Source organism: Adiantum capillus-veneris, chromosome 9 (assembly GCF_014529385.1).
Source record: "Adiantum capillus-veneris isolate H3 chromosome 9, ASM1452938v2, whole genome shotgun sequence".
NCBI classification, from domain to species: domain Eukaryota; kingdom Viridiplantae; phylum Streptophyta; class Polypodiopsida; order Polypodiales; family Pteridaceae; genus Adiantum; species Adiantum capillus-veneris.
In genome coordinates, this window is record NC_140939.1 from 2,416,552 (window position 1) to 2,436,360 (window position 19,809).

Here is a 19,809-nt window from a genome sequence, read left to right on the forward strand (position 1 = left end):
CTTTTTTTTTTTTTTTGGAAAAATCAGGGCTGTATATTACGGAGTACAATATAATCCACAGCGGATGCCAAAATAGCCTATCACGTGGGGTGTACAAGCTGAATGTAAGGGTGAGAGCCACTAAAGTGACAACTCGACTAGAACAATCTCATGGTGGTCTGTGTGATGAGTGGAGGAGAAACCACCGAGGAGGTGCATAATGCCATGTAATCTGTCCACCTGTAAGTGTGAAGAAGAGTGGAGATCGGGCCCAACGCCGAAGGAAGTCAAATCGACGAGCCTCGGCTGCTCTAGATGTACCTGAGGAAGAATCCCATTGCCAAATGAGGGTGTGAATGATGTCCAGCCAAATGGCAGTGAGTGTATCCGGAAGGAGCTGTGGAGCCGTACTGAGAATGTGAAGACAACAAGCTCTCCAAACATTCCATAGTGCAATGCCAGAGACATAGGTACATTACATATGTCATTGCACAGTGTACTATGAGATACGAGGCTGTTTTCGTTGTCTATTCAAAGAAGGTTTTGGTCCTCTATCTAGGGTCATGAGTTATGAGGATCAGAGATGTCTTGGGCTATATATACTTGAGCTACACAGGCATAGAGAAACTTTACTGAGGAGAGCTGAAGAGAGACAACCCCAGAGACAGATCACAGATTTCTTTACACTAGATATTGTACACCCAGAAGAACAGACAGAGGAGCAACCAACAGTGAAGAGGTCTACCCGCACTACTGGCATTCTCATAGACCGAGCATTGGAGCTAGGGAGATCTAGACGACCCCGATGGAGAAGAGGAGCTACACAGTTTCGAAGGAGGCTACAGCAAAGGATTCGAGCCATACTTTTTCGTCGTCCAGAGTGCACATGAAGATGGATCTCTATGAAGATAGATCTCTACTTCCCTCCCAAATTGTCTACACATTGTATTGCTCAGTTCACACATTTCACGCCTTTCGCCTTTCACACCTATCCGCTTAGTTTAGGATTCCGCAGTATTTATAACTTGTTATCCCTAGTTTAAAAATTTATTTTGTTAATCCGACTTGGTATCAGATACACCGCATTGTAACTTCTTGGTCTCATAGGTCATTTTGGCCTTTTGAAGACGTTAATATAACATTTCATCTCTCTCTCTCTCTCTCTCTCTCTCTCTCTCTCTCTCTCTCTCTCTCTCTCTCTCTCTTAGGCCGGTCACTCTCACGTGTAGAGCGCGTACCCTTCTTCGTTGTTCCTCTTCAAGTGTCTTATTGATGATGAAAGATTCAGATAAGGTGGAACAAGAGGTGAAGAGCCTCATGTCCATGATGGGGGTGGAGAAGCCCTCGCACACACAAGCTTGGAGAGTGGGCAAGAAGAGTGAAGGTAATGGGGAGAGTTCAAAAGGACGGGCTCTCATTTTGCGCTTTCCCTCCATGGAAGAAAAGAAAGACTTTTTAAAGAAGAGGCCAACCCTCAAGAAAACAGGTATCTTTTTAGGAGATGATCTTACGCTCTCACAGCTTGCACATATGAGAGAGGTCATGCCAGAGATTATAGCAACAAGGGAGAAGGGAAAGTTAGCTTTCTACAGAAATGGACGAGTAGTGATCACAGAGCACCGCTCTACATGACGGTGCGAGACCTATGGGACCACTCTCAGGATGGCGGTTTGGATGTAACAAAACAGGAGCGTACACGAGCACTTAGAAAATCTGAAAATTATAATTCTTTGAAAACATGAGAGAAGGGAGAAGATCGACACAGTATTGGGGACCAGAAGATGGGCTGGTCCCCCCCCCCCCCCCCGTAAAGAGTATTCTTTTATTCAGGGAGAATTCTTATACAAGCACGAGAACCCGAGGAAACCCCTCCGTTCTGTAATCTTAGACCTGAAGGTTGTTCCTTCCCGTAAGGGACTTAGGCACAAGGCCGTACTTTCCCGTAAAGGGACTTAGGCACGAAGCCGTACTTTCCCGTAAAGGGACTTAGGCACGAAGCCGTACTTTCTCGTAAGGGACTTAGGCGTGAAGCCGTACTTTCCCGTAAAGGGCCTTCCCGTAAGACGGGAGATTCCTGCAAAACAAACCACACAAACACGCAACAACAATTCGTATGGCGAATCCACAATAGATACCTGACGCTCTTGCGCGGGAAAAGCGACTTCCGTGCTTCGTAGTCTCGCGATCTCTTACGGCAGAGTCTTCTCTTGCTGATGTAGGTACCTCCTGTGAGTGAGGGCATGTGGTGCTTTTATAGCTCCCTGGCCACGGCACGAATAATTGCTCGCGTAGAGATCGCGGCTGGGTTTTTTTTTTTTTTTTTTTTTTTTTTTTTTTTTTTTGGCGTTGTTCTACCCGAAATAGGGAGAGAGAATTCGCTGGCTGGTTTTGTTGCTTTATCTTCTAAGTGGCTGCTTTATTTTATTAATAAAGAGGCCGGTCACTTGGTCACTTTATAAAATAAAGTGTGAATCTGTTCAAACTTTAAAAACTCACCCCGTTAGTGAAAACAATGCTACACAGACACATTCCAGGCGTCCTCGGGTGCAGGACACGACACAGATGCAATGCAGACACAGACTCCTCGCGGGAAAACATTTGTCCTCCCACGACTGTTCTTGCTTTTCGTAAAAAGCCTCATTGAACCCATCTTTATTCTTGTGCTTGCGTTCTTACGCGTATTTTCTTACTCAGTTCGGATTTCCTCCTTAGACCCTTAGTGTGTCCCCTTACCGATGAACCTGTCACCCATCTTGTGACTCATCAGGGACCACCATTACCTGGTCTTCTCCCACTGAACTAACAGGCCAACTCCTTCACGGTGCTTCTTGTCACCCATCATATGACACACCAGAGTTATCTGTTTCCTGATGGCTTTTCTTACAGATCTGTGATTCCTTAACTTATTAGTTAACTTGTGCACATTTCTTATTAAAGTCCTAATTCTAGAAAATAGAAATTAGAAACAAAATAGTCAAATTAGTTTCATTGGAACTGTAATGGTTCGTATAGATTTGATGTGGGGGCCTTTGAGGATAGCTTCAGAGACAGAGACATTGTTTTCTACTCAGAGACTCATTAGGCTCCAGGACAGTTGATGCCGCACATATCAGGATACAGATGGGAGACAGCTTGCCGGACAAGCACCAGATCTGCGCATGGGACTAGAGGATCAGGAGGTGTAGCAGTTCTTTTCAGAGAGGAGCTCCAACCACTACTGCACATAGTTCAGAGAGATGATCAGGCCAGATACTTGAGGGTGAGGCTGAGGGCAGAGACTGGACGTTTCTTGTACATCGCCATATGCTATTTTCCTCCCAGCACTTCAGTATATGCTTCACCCAGAGGACACTCTCCTTACTCTGTACTTGATGATGATATCTGGGAGTTCTCCAGAGATGGAGACATCGTACTCCTGGGGGATTTCAATGCCCGTACAGGCAGCTCACAGACGGTCTTCTATGACACCTCAGAGGAGATGCTTAGAGAGCTAGAGCCAGAGGAGATGGGACTTGAGAGATGCTCACACGACAGAGAGCATACAGAGTATGGGAGATACCTGAGGGAGATGACGACTACTCACAGTTTAGCCATATTGAATGGCTTACCGACTTTCCCATTGTCTACAGGTTTTACTTGTTTTCCACACAGGCATGGGTCCAGCACTGTAGACTATGTTATGACACATCCGAGCTTTATATCTCACATTCAGGATTTCACAGTGGGGCCCAGGCCTGCAGGGATAGCAGTAGATCATGCACTTTTGACATTATCAGTCTCCTTTGAGTACAGTACATCTCAGGCCTCACGGGGTGGTAGACATCCACGCTATACTTTTACACCAGAGACTAACTCAGTTTATGCAGAGGAGATACGTAGGCTTTTATGCACATCAGAGCCAGTATACACAGTGGAGGAGATCACATCTATGCTGACAGTGACATTACATGGGGCAGCAACAAAGGCTTGCCCATACACTCAGCCTGGTCAGAGACGTCGTTCTGGGCACATGCCTCAGAACAGCTGGTATGATGAGGAGTGTCGACAAAGTAGAGCTCAGATACAGCGCGAGCTTCCATTGGGAGTGATCACCTATAGACAGTCTCGTATTGCTACACGACGACTAGTGCGACGGAAGAAGCGAGCTTTCTTGGTCCAGATGGAGCAAGATTTATATCAACTCTTCCTTAGTAGAGATTCAAGAGAGGCTTGGCGTCTATTCCATGAGCAGTCTCCCCCACCAATGATTACTTCTACAAAGATATGGGGGCAGTATGCAGCATCTTTATACACTGTACCTGGACAACCGCCACTACCAGATCCACCACAGCCATGTCCGGCTACGAGCACCTTCTTTACTACTGAGATGGTAAAGGAGGCCATTGACAGGATGAAGACCAGACGGGCACAGGATCATGAGGGTTTGGTAGCAGAACACATTATACATGCTGGGGATTTGTTGGCAGAGATGCTTGCACGGTTATTCAACCGTGTCATGTGTGAGGGCTTCCTTGAGTCTTGGAGATTATCTGCTATTGTACCTATCTTCAAGACAGGAGACCCCACAGTGCCGGGGAATTACCGTACTATCATGGTAGGACACACATTGGCACGTTTATATGCATCCATCCTTGAGCATAGGCTGAGCAGTTGGGCAGAGATTATGGGCATACGGGCACCTGGGCAGGCTGGTTTCAGGAGGGGTTTCTCCACACTAGATCATGTCTTTACACTCAGAGCTATCATTGAGGAGGGTCGAGCACATGGTAGACGGATATACTGCAGCTTTGTGGATTTCCGCAAAGCTTTTGACACAGTACCGAGGGCCAGATTGATGCGCCGACTTATAGAATTGGGGGTACCCACATAGCTGATATGGGGGATTATGGCATTGTACAGTTCAGTGATGGGCCATGTACGCACATCAGAGGGGATATCTAACATAGTTCACTCCACTATCGGGGTGAAACAAGGATGCCCACTGTCTTCTACTTTATTTGGTATGTATGTTGATGAGGTCTCTGATTATATTGACAGAGGAGGAGATAGAGGTGCTCAGCTTGCTGGGACATGGATCCCTCTTTTATTATATGCTGACGATATCGTGTTGATATCGGACTCACCAGAGGGTATGCAGAGACATTTGGACGCATTACATAGTTTTGCAGAGGATAGTGGATTGTCTGTCAACCTTGGTAAAACCAAAGTCATGGTATTTAATACCACGCCACAGTGGGTTAGGAGATCAGCACCTACTTTCACATATGGGCAGGACAATATGGAGTACACTGATGCATACACATATCTTGGGGTGGTCTTTAGTGGACCGAGGTTCACACTGAAAGTGGCAGCAGACACTAGATTGACTCGTGCCTATGCAGCCCTAGGCGGTTTAGAGAGGATTTGTTCGCAGGTTCAGTTCCAGGAACCTCAAACAAAGCTATGGCTTTTCGACACTTTGGTCGCTTCAGTTATGCACTACAGGGTTCAGGTTTGGGGACCGTCTGTTGACAGTGCTGGATGGAGTAATATGGAGAGACCCTTGATATCTATGATTTCTAGGCTGATTAGAGCCAAGGCCTCAGTCCCACATGACATCATACGAGCGGAGCTGGCTGCCCCACCTATGGAGGATGAGGCTCTCACCAAATCAGTATCATTTGTACACAGCTTATGGGACACCACCAGGGACAGGTATGCCAGGCTTGCTCTTGAGTCATCTAGACAGCTGGCATTACAAGGAGATACATCATGTTGGTATGCACAGATGAGCTCATGGTTTCAGAGGCACGGTTTCAGCATGGACAGGCTGCCCCCTTTCCAGTATTCTCTTGATGCACCATCTTTGGCTCTTACACGGATGGAGACTACTAGACTCATTCGGCAGGATCTTATCCAGCTTGATAGCAAGAGGACATGGATAGAGCCAGCAAGGGAGTTGGGTACGAAGAGGGTTTTCTATAGAGAGCATCTTCTCCAACTCACGACAGACGGATTTGTCACACGGCCCAGTTACATGGACACACATCTATCTCATGGGTTATGATGTGTTATAGGCCAGATTCGCACATCTTCACACCAGCTTGGGATTGAGACAGGTAGATTCAGAGGTATACCAGCAGACAGCAGGATATGTCAGTTATGCCATGCAGAGCCAGAGACAGAGTTTCATTACATATGTCGCTGCACAGTCTACTATGAGATACGGGGACGCTTTCATTGTTTATTCAGAGATGGTTTTGACTCACTAGATAGAGTCATGAGATATCAGGATCAAAGATGTCTCGGATTATTCCTACTTGAGATACAGAGACATAGAGACACTCTATTGAGTGGGCAAAGACAGAGACAGTCCCAGAGACGCATCTCAGATTTCTTCAGTCTGAGTACCACAGAGGCAGAGGGGACACCACCATCACAGAGCTCGGTTCCTACCCATACACACACCAGCGGTACTCTCATTGATCGAGCTATAGAGTTAGGGAGATCGAGACGACCGCGACTGATGAGGAGGGGAGCCACGCAGCACCGGCGGAGATTGCGACAGAGGATCCACAGGATTCTAGCACGACACCCAGAGTGTCGATCAGGATAGGCTTCATGCTACTGTTATATTGTATCATGGTGACATTTATCCCCACTTTGTACCTTTATGGCATGATACCATTGATCAGCCTACCAGCCACCCATAGGAGTCAGTAGCACTCCTATCAGTTTCCTTGTTTTGTAGTTTTCTTTGTTTGTACCCAGACTTGGTACTAGACTCATCATTGTAATCAGTTGGTCTCATAGGTCATTTTGGCCTTTTGTAGACGTTAATATATCATTTCATTTCTCTCTCTCTCTCTCTCTCTCTCTCTCTCTCTCTCTCTCTCTCTCTCTCTCTCTCTCTCTCTCTCTCTCTCTCTCTCTCTCTCTCTCTCTCTCTCTCTCTCTTTTGAAATATGGTGTTTCATTGCACCAACTGCGGACCTCAGCTTGTTTACATTGCAGCATCGGTAATCTCTCTCTCTCTCTCTCTCTCTCTCTCTCTCTCTCTCTCTCTCTCTCTCTCTCTCTCTCTCTCTCTCTCTCTCTCTCTCTCTCTCTCTCTCTCTTTTGAAATATGGTGTTTCATTGCACCAACTGCGGACCTCAGCTTGTTTACATTGCAGCATCGGTAATCTCTCTCTCTCTCTCTCTCTCTCTCTCTCTCTCTCTCTCTCTCTAAAATATGGTGTTTCATTGCACCAACTGCGGACCTCAGCTTGTTTACATTGCAGCATCGGTAATCTCTAATCTCTCTCTCTCTCTCTCCTCTCTCTCTCTCTCTCTCTCTCTCTCTCTCTCTCTCTCTCTCTCTCTCTCTCTCTCTCTCTCTCTCTCTCATTTGCGGCCAAATGTGGACGAAGAGGTAAAAGAACTAATGGCTTTGATGGGGGTTCATGAGCCAATGCACTCAAGAGTTTGGAGTGGGCAACAAGAAAAATGGGAGCAAGGGGTAAACCTCGAAAGAAAGGGAACTCATCCTTCGTTTTTCCTCCATGGAAGTGAAGGACTTTTTGAAGAAATGACCAACTCTTAAGAGAACGGGCATCTTTCTCGGGGATGACCTTACCCTCTCACAGATAGCTCATATACAGGAGGTACTGCCAGAGATTAGAGCGGCAAGGGAAAAAGGTAAGATTGTTTTTTACCAAGATGGAAGAGTGGTGATATTGGAGCCACGCTCGACATGACGGTGTGAGACCTATGGGACCACACTCAAAGTTGCTACCTGGAATTGTAATGGATCTATGCGTCTTGATGTGGGTGCTTTTTGAGGAAAGTTTTAGTGGGAGAGACATCATCTTCTACTCTGAGACACGTCAGGCCCTTGGGGCCTGGGCAGTCTATGCCTCACATTAGTGGATACAGATGGGAGACCGACTGTAGACAAGAGACACGATCAGAGCACAGAGGGCGAGGTTCAAGAGGAGTGGCAATGTTATTCAGGGAGGAGTTGAAGCCATTGATACATATAGCTCGCAGGGATGAGCTAGCTAGGTACATGTGGGTGAGATTCAGAGCAGAGACGGGCAGATATCTTTACACTGCTATTTGCTACTTTCCCTCGGGTACGTCAGTGTATGCACCACCCAGAGGACAATCCCCCTTTTCTATTTTGGATGATGACATCTGGGACCTGGGTGTTCTCTAGAGATGGTGACATCATCATTCTAGGGGACTTCAATGCTAGGACTGCCCATCATCAGACAGTTTTTTATAATACTGCAGAGGAGATGCCGTGTCACAAAGTGATGATGTGGCTACCCGCTCTGCTGAAACCCTAACCCTAAAAATCTGAAACCCTAATTCTGCCCTAACCCTAATCCTGAATTTTGCTGACGTGGCAGTTGACACGTGGCAGCTGTACGGATCTCCATGATTTGCGGCGTGAATTGCGCTGGCAGCTTTTGAGCAATGCTTTTTCTACGGAATTGGGAGAGAGAAAACCTCTTTGCTTTGATTTACTAAGCAAGAGAGAGAAAGAGAGAAAGATAAGCCTCTTTGCTTTATTTTAGCAAGAGAGAGAGAGAAAGAGAAACTCGTTTATTTTTGCAAAGCTTTTGAGCTTTTGATTTTCAGCTTTTGGGGCTCTGCTTTTGGCATCCCTTGTACCCTTAAATTTGTGAGCAGGCCTCTCACAACTCAGAGCATCTGGACGCAAAGTCTGAGTGTGAGCGCCTGCCCGCAATCTTGTACTTTGAACTCAAATTAATACAAAAAGAAATACCGAAAGGGGCGCTAGTCTTTGGGGCCAATATCTCTAGGCACAGGACTCCGCCGAGCCAGTGTGAATCAATTGTGAACTGTGAACTGTTTTGCAGTGGTTATTTGATGCTGTCGTCGTAGACTCTTGAATTGGGAGTGTCCAAGTTTGTTGCAGTGGTATCAGAGCACGGCCGATTTCTCTTCTATGGGAAATCCGATCCCATATTTATTTTTCCGCAGCACCTATGGCTTCAAGCAAAGATCAGTCAACTCCCTCTGCATCCGGAGATGCGGCAAGGGATCACGATGAAGATTCCAGCAAGGAGTATGGCCCGACTCGGCCTACTCAGGCGGAGCATTGAGAGATGGAGCGTCGTTAATTGATCGGCGATGCAACAAAGATGATGCTCAATTTTGCGAAGGACCCAAAATTTTCAAAATATATGAGCGTGACTTCTTTTCAAGGAGTGCATGCGCAGTGGCAAAAAACCACACCACCACCTCCAAAACCCGCTCTCAAGAAACCTTCTGCTCACAAGAAATATTCAGAGAAGGAATTAGAAGAGGTGGTTGATGCATGGATTGCTCAGCTTTTTGACATGCAAAACAAAGCTAAAAAGCACGGCAAAAAGCAGAAGAAAGGCACTGACTTCCCCGGGCTATTTGGGTCGTCAGTCGACATTTGAAAAGGCAAAGAAATAGAAGAAGCATGTTCGATTTGAAGAAGTACCCAGTTCTTCTTCTTCTTCTTCTTCTTCTTCTTCTTCTTCTTCTTCTGACAGTTCTTCTAGCTCATCTGACTCCAGCGAAGAAGGCCGAAAAGGCAAAAAGCAAAGCAAGAAACAACGCTTCGGAAAGGGCAAGAAAGAGGCAAAGAGGTCTAAATCTCGCCCAATGAGTGACAAGTCTACAGAGGACTCGTCTACAGATAGTTTAGACTCTCATGAGAGCAACTTTTATGCAAAAAAGAAGAATTTTTACAAAGCCAACCAGTATGACTTTCTCGCTGCTTCGAAGGCATACTGGTTGACTTTCTTCGAGATATAGAGATGCTTCGAAGGCTTTGTCTTTTGTACAGCAGTTTGAGGGAAAACATTATGACCGAATGCCACTGTCCACCTTTTACGGGTCATCGCGGCATTGCTACCACCATGAAAGGGGTAGAGAGATACTTCTTTTGGCCGAGACTCAACAAGGATGTGGAAGAGTTTGTGCGCAGTTGCTTGGTATGCCAGAAGGTCAAGTTTGACAGGCATAAAGCACAAGGATTGTTACAGCCTTTGCCCATACCCGCCCGCCCCTGAGAAAGTATTGCAATGGATTTCATTTTTTATCTCCTGAGAACATAGAGTGGTCACGATGGTATCTGGACTGTAATTGACACATTTAGCAAGCAGGCTCATTTCATTCCAATGAAGAAAACAGTCAAGCCGGATCACTTAGCGAGACTGTTTGTGGCCCAAATCTTCAGATTACATGGCATGCCTGAGACGATTGTCTTCGACAAGGACCCTAGATTTACAAGTTTGTTTTGGAAGGCAATTTGGGAGAACATTAGCACGCGGTTGCAGTTCTCGTCGTTGTTCCACCCGCAGACTGACGGGCAATCTGAGATTGCCAATTCAATGGTTTTAGATTTATTGAAGTCTTATATCTCGGATCGGAAGACTCAATGGGAAAAGTATCTACATTTGGTGGAATTTGCCTACAATAACAAGATACACTCTTCGACGGGGAAGGCGCCATTTGAGATTCTTGAAGGTACTGCGAAGGTTCCACCCTTCCTAAGCACGAAAGATAAGATTTTTGAAGCGGATGAATACACGCGCGACTTAGACACGGCTTTTGCCAAGGTCCGCGAGGCTTTGCAGAAATCTCAAGAACGACAGAAAAAGGCAGCAGATCGTCATCGCCGTGATTTGAAATTGAAGGAGGATGATTGGGTGCTCTACGCTTTGACAAGGCATGCCTGAGAAAGAAAAAGGGAAAGGAGACGCTTTTTCCAAAGCTTAGTATGAGACACTACAAACCTTTCCAGATCTCTAAAAAGATAAAAAGATCAATGATGTCTCCTTCCGACTGAAACTGCCTGACGCTTGGAGGATTCACGATGCATTTCATGTGAGTCTCTTGAAACCTTTTAAAGGTGATGTGCCTGACGATGGGGAGCCCGATGAGCAACCCGAAGTGGAGGAAAACCAGGAGATCCTTGTTCCTGAACAGATTTTGGCATATAAGGACACAAAGAATAAAGGTAAAGTCCGAAGGCGGTTCTTGGTTAAATTCAAAAACTATCCTGCATTGGAACTCCTCAGATTGTGAAACTTTACCTCGAAGCTTTTGGTTTAGCATAGTCTATTCCAAATGGAACCCAGAATTCAGCATGGCCGGAGATCTGGTGCAATGGGATACACAAGAGGGGAGTTACTCCGCTCCTTTGTCAGCAGATGCCTTGATTTTTGTATACTAGAGTCACTGATGTCTCTTTGAGCTTCAAGGATACTGAGAGCTGACAGTATTCTGCTGTATGACTTTATGAAATGAAATTCCAGAATATGAAACTGATTTGTTCTTGACTTGTTTTAAAGTGCAGGAACTGATAAAGAAATGACTGCAGCATTTTGGTCTAATTGATCTCGAATAGACATGGTTGCAATAGGGGTTAGTCAATCGGGCATCCATGAGGTCCGGACTAGATCTAGATGCGATTGCTAGCTACATTGCCGATACATCATGGTCTAAGATCTGAATGAATGTTCAATGTCATGTGATGTACTGTGATGTCGAGTGATGTCCTATGATGTCGTGTGATGTGACTGTCGATTGGTACATGTGCTAGATGTGTGTTCCTAGTATGTAGGTACTAACAGTCAGTGTCTGCTAAGACGGTTTATGGCCTCTATCTGTTTTGCAGGCGTAATCAAGGGCGAGTACAATGCTTTCAAGAGGGGGGTATGTCACAAAGTGATGACATGGCTGCCCGCTCTGCTGAAACACTAACCCTAAAAATCTAAATCCCTAATTCTGTTGAAACCCTAATTCTGCCCTAACCCTAACCCTAATCCTGAATTTTGCCGACGTGGCAGTTGATATGTGGCAGCTGTATGGATCTCCGCGATTTGTGGCGTGAATTGCGCTGACAGCTTTTGAGCAATACTTTTTCTACGCAATTGGGAGAGAGAGAACCTCTTTGCTTTAATTTACTAAGCTACAGAGAGAGAGAGAGAGAGAGAGAGAGAGAGAGAGAGAGAGAGAGAGAGAGAGAGAGAGAGAAAGAAAAGCCTCTTTGCTTTATTTTAGCAAGAGACAGAGAGAGAGAAAGAGAAGCAGGCCACTCACAACTCAGAGCATCTGGACGTAGAGTCTGAGTGTGAGCGCCTGCCCACACTCTTGTACTTTGAACTCAGATTAATACAAAAAGAAATACCGAAAGGGGCGCCAGTCTTTAAGGCCAATATCTAGGCGCGGAACTCCATCGGGTCAGTGTGAATCAATTGTGAACTATGAACTGTTTTGAAGTGGTTATTTGGTGTTGTCGCAGTAGATTCTTGAATTGGAGTGTCCCGAGTTTGTTACATGCTGAGAGAGTTGGATGTTGCAGAGACGAGCCTATCCAAACTACCACAGGATGGGGAACATACTGAGTATGGGCGACACTTGATAGACATGGGGACTACACAAGGATTGGTCGGGTAAAACCAAAGTTATGGTGTTTAACACCACACCGCAGAGGGTTAGGAGATCGGCACCTACATTTGCATATGGCCAGGATACAGTAGAGTACATAGATGCATACACATACCTTGGGGTGGTATTTGCAGGACCGAAGTTTACTCTTAAGAAAGCAATAGATGCTAGATTATCCAGAGCCTCTGCGGCCCTGGGAGGGTTGGAGAGGATATGTTCACAAGTGCAATTTCAGGAACCACGAACAAAACTTTGGCTCTTTGATATTGTGGTGGCTTCGGCTATGCTTTATGGGGTCCAGATTTGGGGACCATCTGTGGATCAGGATAATTGGAAGTCACTGGAGAGACCTTTGGTATCTATGATTTCCCGAATGATTAGAGCCGAGGCCTCCGTACCACACGCGATTACCCGAGCGGAACTAGCGGCCCCTCCGATAGAAATTGAAGCTCTTACCAGATCAGTGTCCTTTATACATGGTTTGTGGGATACAAATAATGGCCGATATACTAGACTAGCCCTCGAATCCTCTCGACAATTGGCAATGAAAGGGGATACATCATGCTGGTATGCGCAACTATCCTCGTGGTTTCAGAGACACGGGTTCGGTATAGAAAGATTACCCCCCTTCCAATACTCTCTTGAGGCTCCATCACTGGCAATTACACGAACGGAGATTAATAAAATCATCCGACAGGATCTTATACAGTTGGATACTAACAGGACATGGGTAGACCCTACACAAGAATTGGGCACGATGATGGCCGACTACAAAGAAAACTTCCTACAACTATCTGAAGATGGATTTGTGATTCGCCCGAGTTACATGGATACCCACCTGTCTCATGGTTTGAGATGTGCTATTGGTCAGATTCGTACATCCTCACACCAGTTGGAAATTGAATTTGGCAGATTTAGGGGAATCCCACCTCAGAGCAGACTTTGCAAGTTATGCGGAATGGAGCCGGAGACAGAATTCCACTATATATGCCAATGCACAATATACTATGAGATACGTGGGCGTTTTCATTGCCTCTTTAAAGAAGGCTTTGGACCTCTAGATAGGATCATGCAATACCAAGATCAAAGATGCTTAGGCTTGTACCTACTGGAACTACATCGGCACGGGGATAATCTAATGAGAAGACAAAGAGCACTACAGCCTCAGAGGCAGATCAAAGATTTCTTCGGATCGAGAGAAGCAGGAGTGAAAGGGGAAGCAAGAGGCCAGCAGCCAACACAAAGGAGTACCCACATTCATACCAAAGGCACCCTAATTGACAGAGCGATTGAGCTTAGGAAATCGAGACGACCACAACCAAGATGCAGAAGCACACTTGACCGGAGGAGACTACAACAAAGGATTAGAAGCATTCTAGCCAGACACCCAGAATGCTCCTAAGAAGTTTATTTAATACTTTGTATTTAGTTTTTCACATTTACTTTCACACTATTCACACTTAGTACTTTAGTACTAAGGTACCCAGACATTGTAACAGATTCACCACTTTTGTATCAGTTTGGTCTCATAGGTCATTCTGGCCTTTTGAAGACGTTAATATAACATTTCATTTCTTTCCATCTCTCTCTCTCTCTCTCTCTCTCTCTCTCTCTCTCTCTCTCTCTCTCTCTCTCTCTCTCTCTCTCTCTCTCTCTCTCTCTCTCTCTCTCTCTCTCTCTCTCTCTCTATATATATATATATATATATTGATTTCGTTTATACAGAGGAGATCTGGGACCGTCTATTGGCAGGCACAACTAGCACAAATGGTACAAACCTCTTAGTGGAGGAGTGCACCACTCTACAGACTGAGACACTGCATGGGGCTGCATCAGTGGCATACCCACACACTCAGCCGAGCAAGAGACGACATTCTGGGAGCATGCCCCAGAATAGTTGGTATGATGAGGAATGCAGAGAGATGAGAGCCCAGCTTCAGAGCGATCTTCTTTTAGGAGTCATCACTTACAGACAGTCTTGGATTGCTTTCCGACGCCTAGTGCGGCAGAATAAGTGAGCTTACCTAGCTCAGATGGAGCGAGACTTATATCAGATGTTCTTGAGTAGGGACTCAGGAGAGGCATGGCAACTCTTCCATGAGAACTCCCCTCCCCCAGTGATTACTTCACCTGATGTGGGGCCAATATGCGACATCAATATATACGGTTCCTAGACAGGAACCCCTTACAGACCCTACCAAGCCTTGCCCAGCTACGAGCACTTTCTTTACACCTGAGATGGTACAAAGGGCCATCGACAGGATGAGGACCGGGAAGGCATATGATCATGACGGTCTACTAGCGGAGCACTTTATACATGCCAGGGATATGCTGATGGAGGTTCTCGCAGTGTTGTTCAATCGTGCCATGTGTGAGGGATTACCTGAGACTTGGAGGTTGTCTAATATTGTGCCCATCTTCAAGGCTGGTGACCCTACAAAGCCTGGGAATTACCGCACTATTATGGTTGGACACACATTGGCACGGTTGTACGCATCTATTCTGGAGCAACACTTGAGTGATTGGGCAGAGGACGAGGGTGTACGAGCAAAGGGTCAGGCCGGCTTCAGGAGGGGTTTCTCCACTCTTGATCATATTCTGACACTCAGGGCCATCATTCAGGAGGGCAGAGCACATGGGAGACGGATCTATTGTAGCTTTGTGGATTTTCGCAAAGCATTTGACATGGTACCAAGAGCTCGATTGATGCGCAGACTACAAGAGATGGGGGTGCCCATAGAGTTGATTTGGGGGATTATGGCTTTGTACAGATCAGTGATGGGACATGTACGCACTCCGGAAGGGGTATCTGATTTAGTTCATTCTACTATTGGAGTGAAACAGGGCTGCCCATTGTCTTCCACTCTATTTGGTATGTATGTTGATGAGGTGTCTGATTACATTGATAGAGAGGGTGATAGGGGTGCCCAGCTGGCAGGGACGTGGATCCCATTGTTGCTATATGCTGATGATATTGTGCTGATATCTGACTCGCCAGAAGGTATGCAACGACATTTGGATGCACTACGCAGTTTTGCAGAGGATAGTGGATTGTGTGTAAACCTAAGTAAAACCAAGGTTATGGTGTTTAACACCACACCGCAATGGGTCAGGAGATCAGTACCTACTTTCAAATATGGTCAGGAGATTCTGGAGTATACAGATGCATACACTTACCTGGGGGTAGTCTTTACTGGGCCGAGATTTTCTTTGAGAAGAGCAGCAGAGACTAGACTAACTAGAGCTGTTGCGGCTCTGGGAGGAATGGAGAGGATGTGTTCGCAGGTTCAGTTCCAAGAACCTAGGACAAAGTTATGGCTCTTTGATACTTTGGTTGCCTCTACTATGTTATATGGGGTGCAGGTTTGGGGACCTTCTGTAGGCCAGGATGGTTGGAGGCGTATGGAGAAGCCCCTGGTATCTATGATCTCTCGGCTGATTAGAGCCAAGGCTTCCGTACCGCATGATATCATTCGAGCGGAATTAGCTGCCTCCCCTATGGAGATTGACGTGCTTACCAGATCAGTCTCCTTTGTACACAGTCTGTGGGGCACTACCAGAGACAAATATGCCAGGTGGCTCTAGAGTCCTCCAGACAATTAGCTCTTAATGGGGATACATCATGCTGGTATGCACAGATGGCATCATGGTTTCAGACACATGGTTTCACCATGGACAGGTTGCCTCCTTTTCAATACTCTCTATAGGCACCCTTGAGGTCTTTGACGCGGGTAGAGATTAATAGACTCATTCGTCAGGATCTGATCCAGCTGGACACGAGGAGGACATGGATAGAGCCGATACAGGAGTTGGGCACAAAGATGGCTTTCTATAGAGAGCATCTTCTCCACCTCACGGAGGAGTGGTTTTGTGATTCGACCTAGCTATATGGACACGCATCTTTCTCATGGTTTGCGTTGTGCCATTGGCCAAATACGCACGTCCTCACATCAGCTCGAGATTGAGACTGGCAGATTCAGAGGGACACCAGCAGATAGCAGGATATGCCGCTTATGCCATCTAGAGTCAGAGACAGAGGTACATTACATATGTCATTGCACAGTGTACTATGAGATACGAGGCCGTTTTCATTGTCTATTCAGAGAAGGTTTTGGGCCTCTATCTAGGGTCATGAGTTATGAGGATCAGAGATGTCTTGGGCTATATCTAATTGAGTTACACAGGCATAGAGGAACTTTACTGAGGAGAGCTGAAGAGAGACAACCCCAGAGACAAATCACAGATTTCTTTCCACTAGATACTGTACACCCAAAAGAACAGACAGAGGAGCAGCCAACAGTGGAGAGGTCTGCCCGCACTACTGGCATTCTCATAGACCGAGCATTGGAGCTAGGGAGATCTAGACGACCCCGATGGAGAAGAGGAGCTACACAGTTTCGAAGGAGGCTACAGCAAAGGATTCGAGCCATACTTTCTCGTCGTCCAGAGTGCAGATGACGATGGATCTCTATGAAGATGGATCTCTACTTCCCTCCCATATTGTCTACACATTGTACTGCTTAGTTCACACATTTCACGCCTTTCACCTTTCACACCTATCAGCTTCGTTTAGGATTCCGTAGTATTTATATCTTGTTATCCTAGCTTAATTTATTTTGTTAATGTGACTTTGTATCAGATACACCGCATTGTAACTTTCTGGTCTCATAGGTCACTTTGGCCTTTTGAAGACGTTAATATAACATTTCATTTCATTTCATCTCTCTCTCTCTCTCTCTCTCTCTCTCTCTCTCTCTCTCTCTCTCTCTCTCTCTCTCTCTCTCTCTCTCTCTCTCTCTCTCTCTCTCTCTCTCTCTTCTTTCTCTCTCTCTCTCTCTCAAGCTCCCTCCCTCTCTCGAGTCTCCAATCACATTCTTACCTTGGTAAGATGGGCAGAAAGAGTATCACTTATGGCGCAAGCTTCCGCATCAAGTGAATGTGGGCCCTTGGGTGCTAAAGAGGAGAAGAATGAAGCGTCATGGTGAGACGAAGTGCATTCTTCAATGTTCGGAAAGGCGAATGGTGCACCTGCATGGAAGTGCAAACTATGCGGCTTCGAAAGGCAATCCAACACAACCAAAGTTTGCGCTCCTCCTTAAGCTAGAGGGATAACAAGTATCAATGTGCAAGGAGGTAAACGAGAAGTTGTCAATAAGCAAGGACAATGCAGTTCTAGACCTTATGGATTGAGGCAGTTGCGATAGTGGTTCACCAGTCTCCTATGACTTCGCTTCCTCAACAGACTTTGTTTGAGGCTTGCTTCGATAGAAAGCCTAATGTCTCCCATTTTTGGATTTTTCAAAATGATGCCTATGTCCATGTTCTAAAGAAGCAACGACAAAAGTTTGATTCCAAGTCCAACCAAATGATTTTGGTCAACTACAATACTCTTTCCAAGGGTTATCGATTATGTGATCAAGAGGAGGAGGAGATTGTGTTGAGCCAAGATGTTGTTTTCAACAAGCATATTCCTTCAGAGGGGGCTTCTACTCCCAAGTTGTCCACATTATCCCGAAATTTGCGTCTTCTTGGTGATCCTAATGATGATTTCCTCCTTCAATGGAGAACCATCTCCTCTAGTTCCTATCCCTCAAGCTCCGGAAAGTGATGCATGGTCTCATGATGATGCAATGGATGATGGTTCTCACCATGGTGCAGATGATGAGAGTCAGGATATTGAAGTCATATTCCTCCTTATCATGAGGCAAGACCTTCAGGAGCAACAAAATGTATTTCACTACTTAGGCTTTTTAGTCAGTTCTCATTTGAAGCCCTTGAGGCAAGTAGTTATCTCTTTGCATCTGTCATCGAGCCATTGATGCTTGATTGGCACATTTTACTAATATGACTTGTGTTTTTCGTATATGGTGTAATCTTTGTGGTCATAGCTTTGTGACATTGTTGCTTATGTATGGTTCAAAAAATTCATTGTTTACCGTTTTTGGCATTGCCCAGCTTCCTAGCTTTTGCCGTCCCAACCCCGTTCCATGTTTCTACAATCTGGAAACCCTTAGCGGGAAGTAACATATTGTAGCATGCCATGTGACCTATAAATTCATAATTTATTCGTCTATTAGTCTACCCTCTAAGCTTTTGCAAATGTTAGTGTCGTCTCTAGAGTTTGTTGCATAGTTCATTGGGCGCCTTTAGGGCATTATAGTTCCTTTCAAGACTACTGTGTTGCCCTTCCTTCATGCCTTCACCACACAACAAGATCGTTCTCCACGGTCTTCTAGTTTTGGTTTTTGTGCATTTTGAGTGTCACTTCCAAAGCTGTCAATTCAAGACTTCAATTTTTAACGACACTTTCATGTAAAATCAAATCCTTACTATTCTTTTGTTTTGTAAAATTACGTGTATTCTGTGAGTCCACCTTCCTTACATGCTTCGTCATTGAACCCTCCCACAATATTTACATGTTGATCTTGGTAATGTGTCTGGCTTGTTTGGGCAAAAAGAGGGCCCACGGGGCGTGGAATGTTGGGTGGGTGTGGGGGGGGGGTTTGGTGGGGTTAGTAGACTGTAGCATGTAGGTAAAGCTACTTACTCTTTCAAGAAAATAATCAGCAACATCCGGTAGCATATGCAGCTCAGACTTCCTTTTATATGTAGCTTGAATTGCAGGATCCTTCCACATTTCAGTTACAAAGGGAGCGTACTCCCTCGTGGCTGCAGGGAAATAGGCATCAAGGTGGCCATTTGCCATGATTTCTAAGATCCAATCAGCTTGATGCTTCAACCTGGCATTGATGGTATAGGGGTTCTTCTTTCTTCCTCCAGATCTTTCACCAGGCTCCCCTACATACCATTACAAGCATACAACATCACGTCCCATCGATTAAAAGTTAGTTTCCACGTAAGGCATTGTGATACAATAGTTTGACACCTGATCCAGGGGAGGCCGGCAGGGAAGGCTCAGCATCAGAAGCATCAGCGATATGATAAGGCAGCTGTGAGTTTTCCAAGTCATCGTTTGTATCTTGTAATGCTTCTTCTTCATCTTCAAAGCGCTCTCGACCTTCCAGAAGTAAGCTGATATACTTGTAAATATTGCTCTGAATCATCAGTTTCACACTCTGCAGCTCTTCATGTGAAAAACCGACATCCTTGTACAAAAACTTTGCCTGCTCATAACATTGTCAAAATTCAGGGTAAAATGCACAATTAATGGAGAATGATAGCTGTAAAACTTCAGAAGCAATCACTATCAACATTTTAGGTTGCAACCTAGTTCCAAGATCGTGGATATCAACCATTTCCAAAGCATCTATTAGTCATGTGTGCCCAGGACACCTGATAGCTGTAATTGTAATTCCCCAATCCCAAAAAGTACCAATACAAAATCTTAAATTTACAGAACAGAAAGAATGTAGAGACAAAAATATACAAGCATTTCTCGCCAATGATTGA

At 45.5% G+C, this 19,809-nt stretch overlaps 1 protein-coding gene across 3 annotated transcripts in view; it reads right to left on the minus strand.

Moving 5' to 3' along the window:
* The window catches only part of XLG3 (extra-large GTP-binding protein 3), a 103,145-nt gene that overhangs the window by 5,544 nt on the left and 77,792 nt on the right, over positions 1-19,809 (minus strand). For all 3 annotated transcript variants that reach the window (XM_086519391.1, XM_086519393.1, XM_086519394.1), the window contains exons 5-6: positions 19,286-19,523; positions 18,947-19,197 (exon numbers count right to left, since the gene is read on the minus strand). In XM_086519391.1, coding sequence (XP_086375517.1) covers positions 18,947-19,197; positions 19,286-19,523 — 489 coding nt within the window. The remainder of the gene's footprint in view (positions 1-18,946; positions 19,198-19,285; positions 19,524-19,809) is intronic.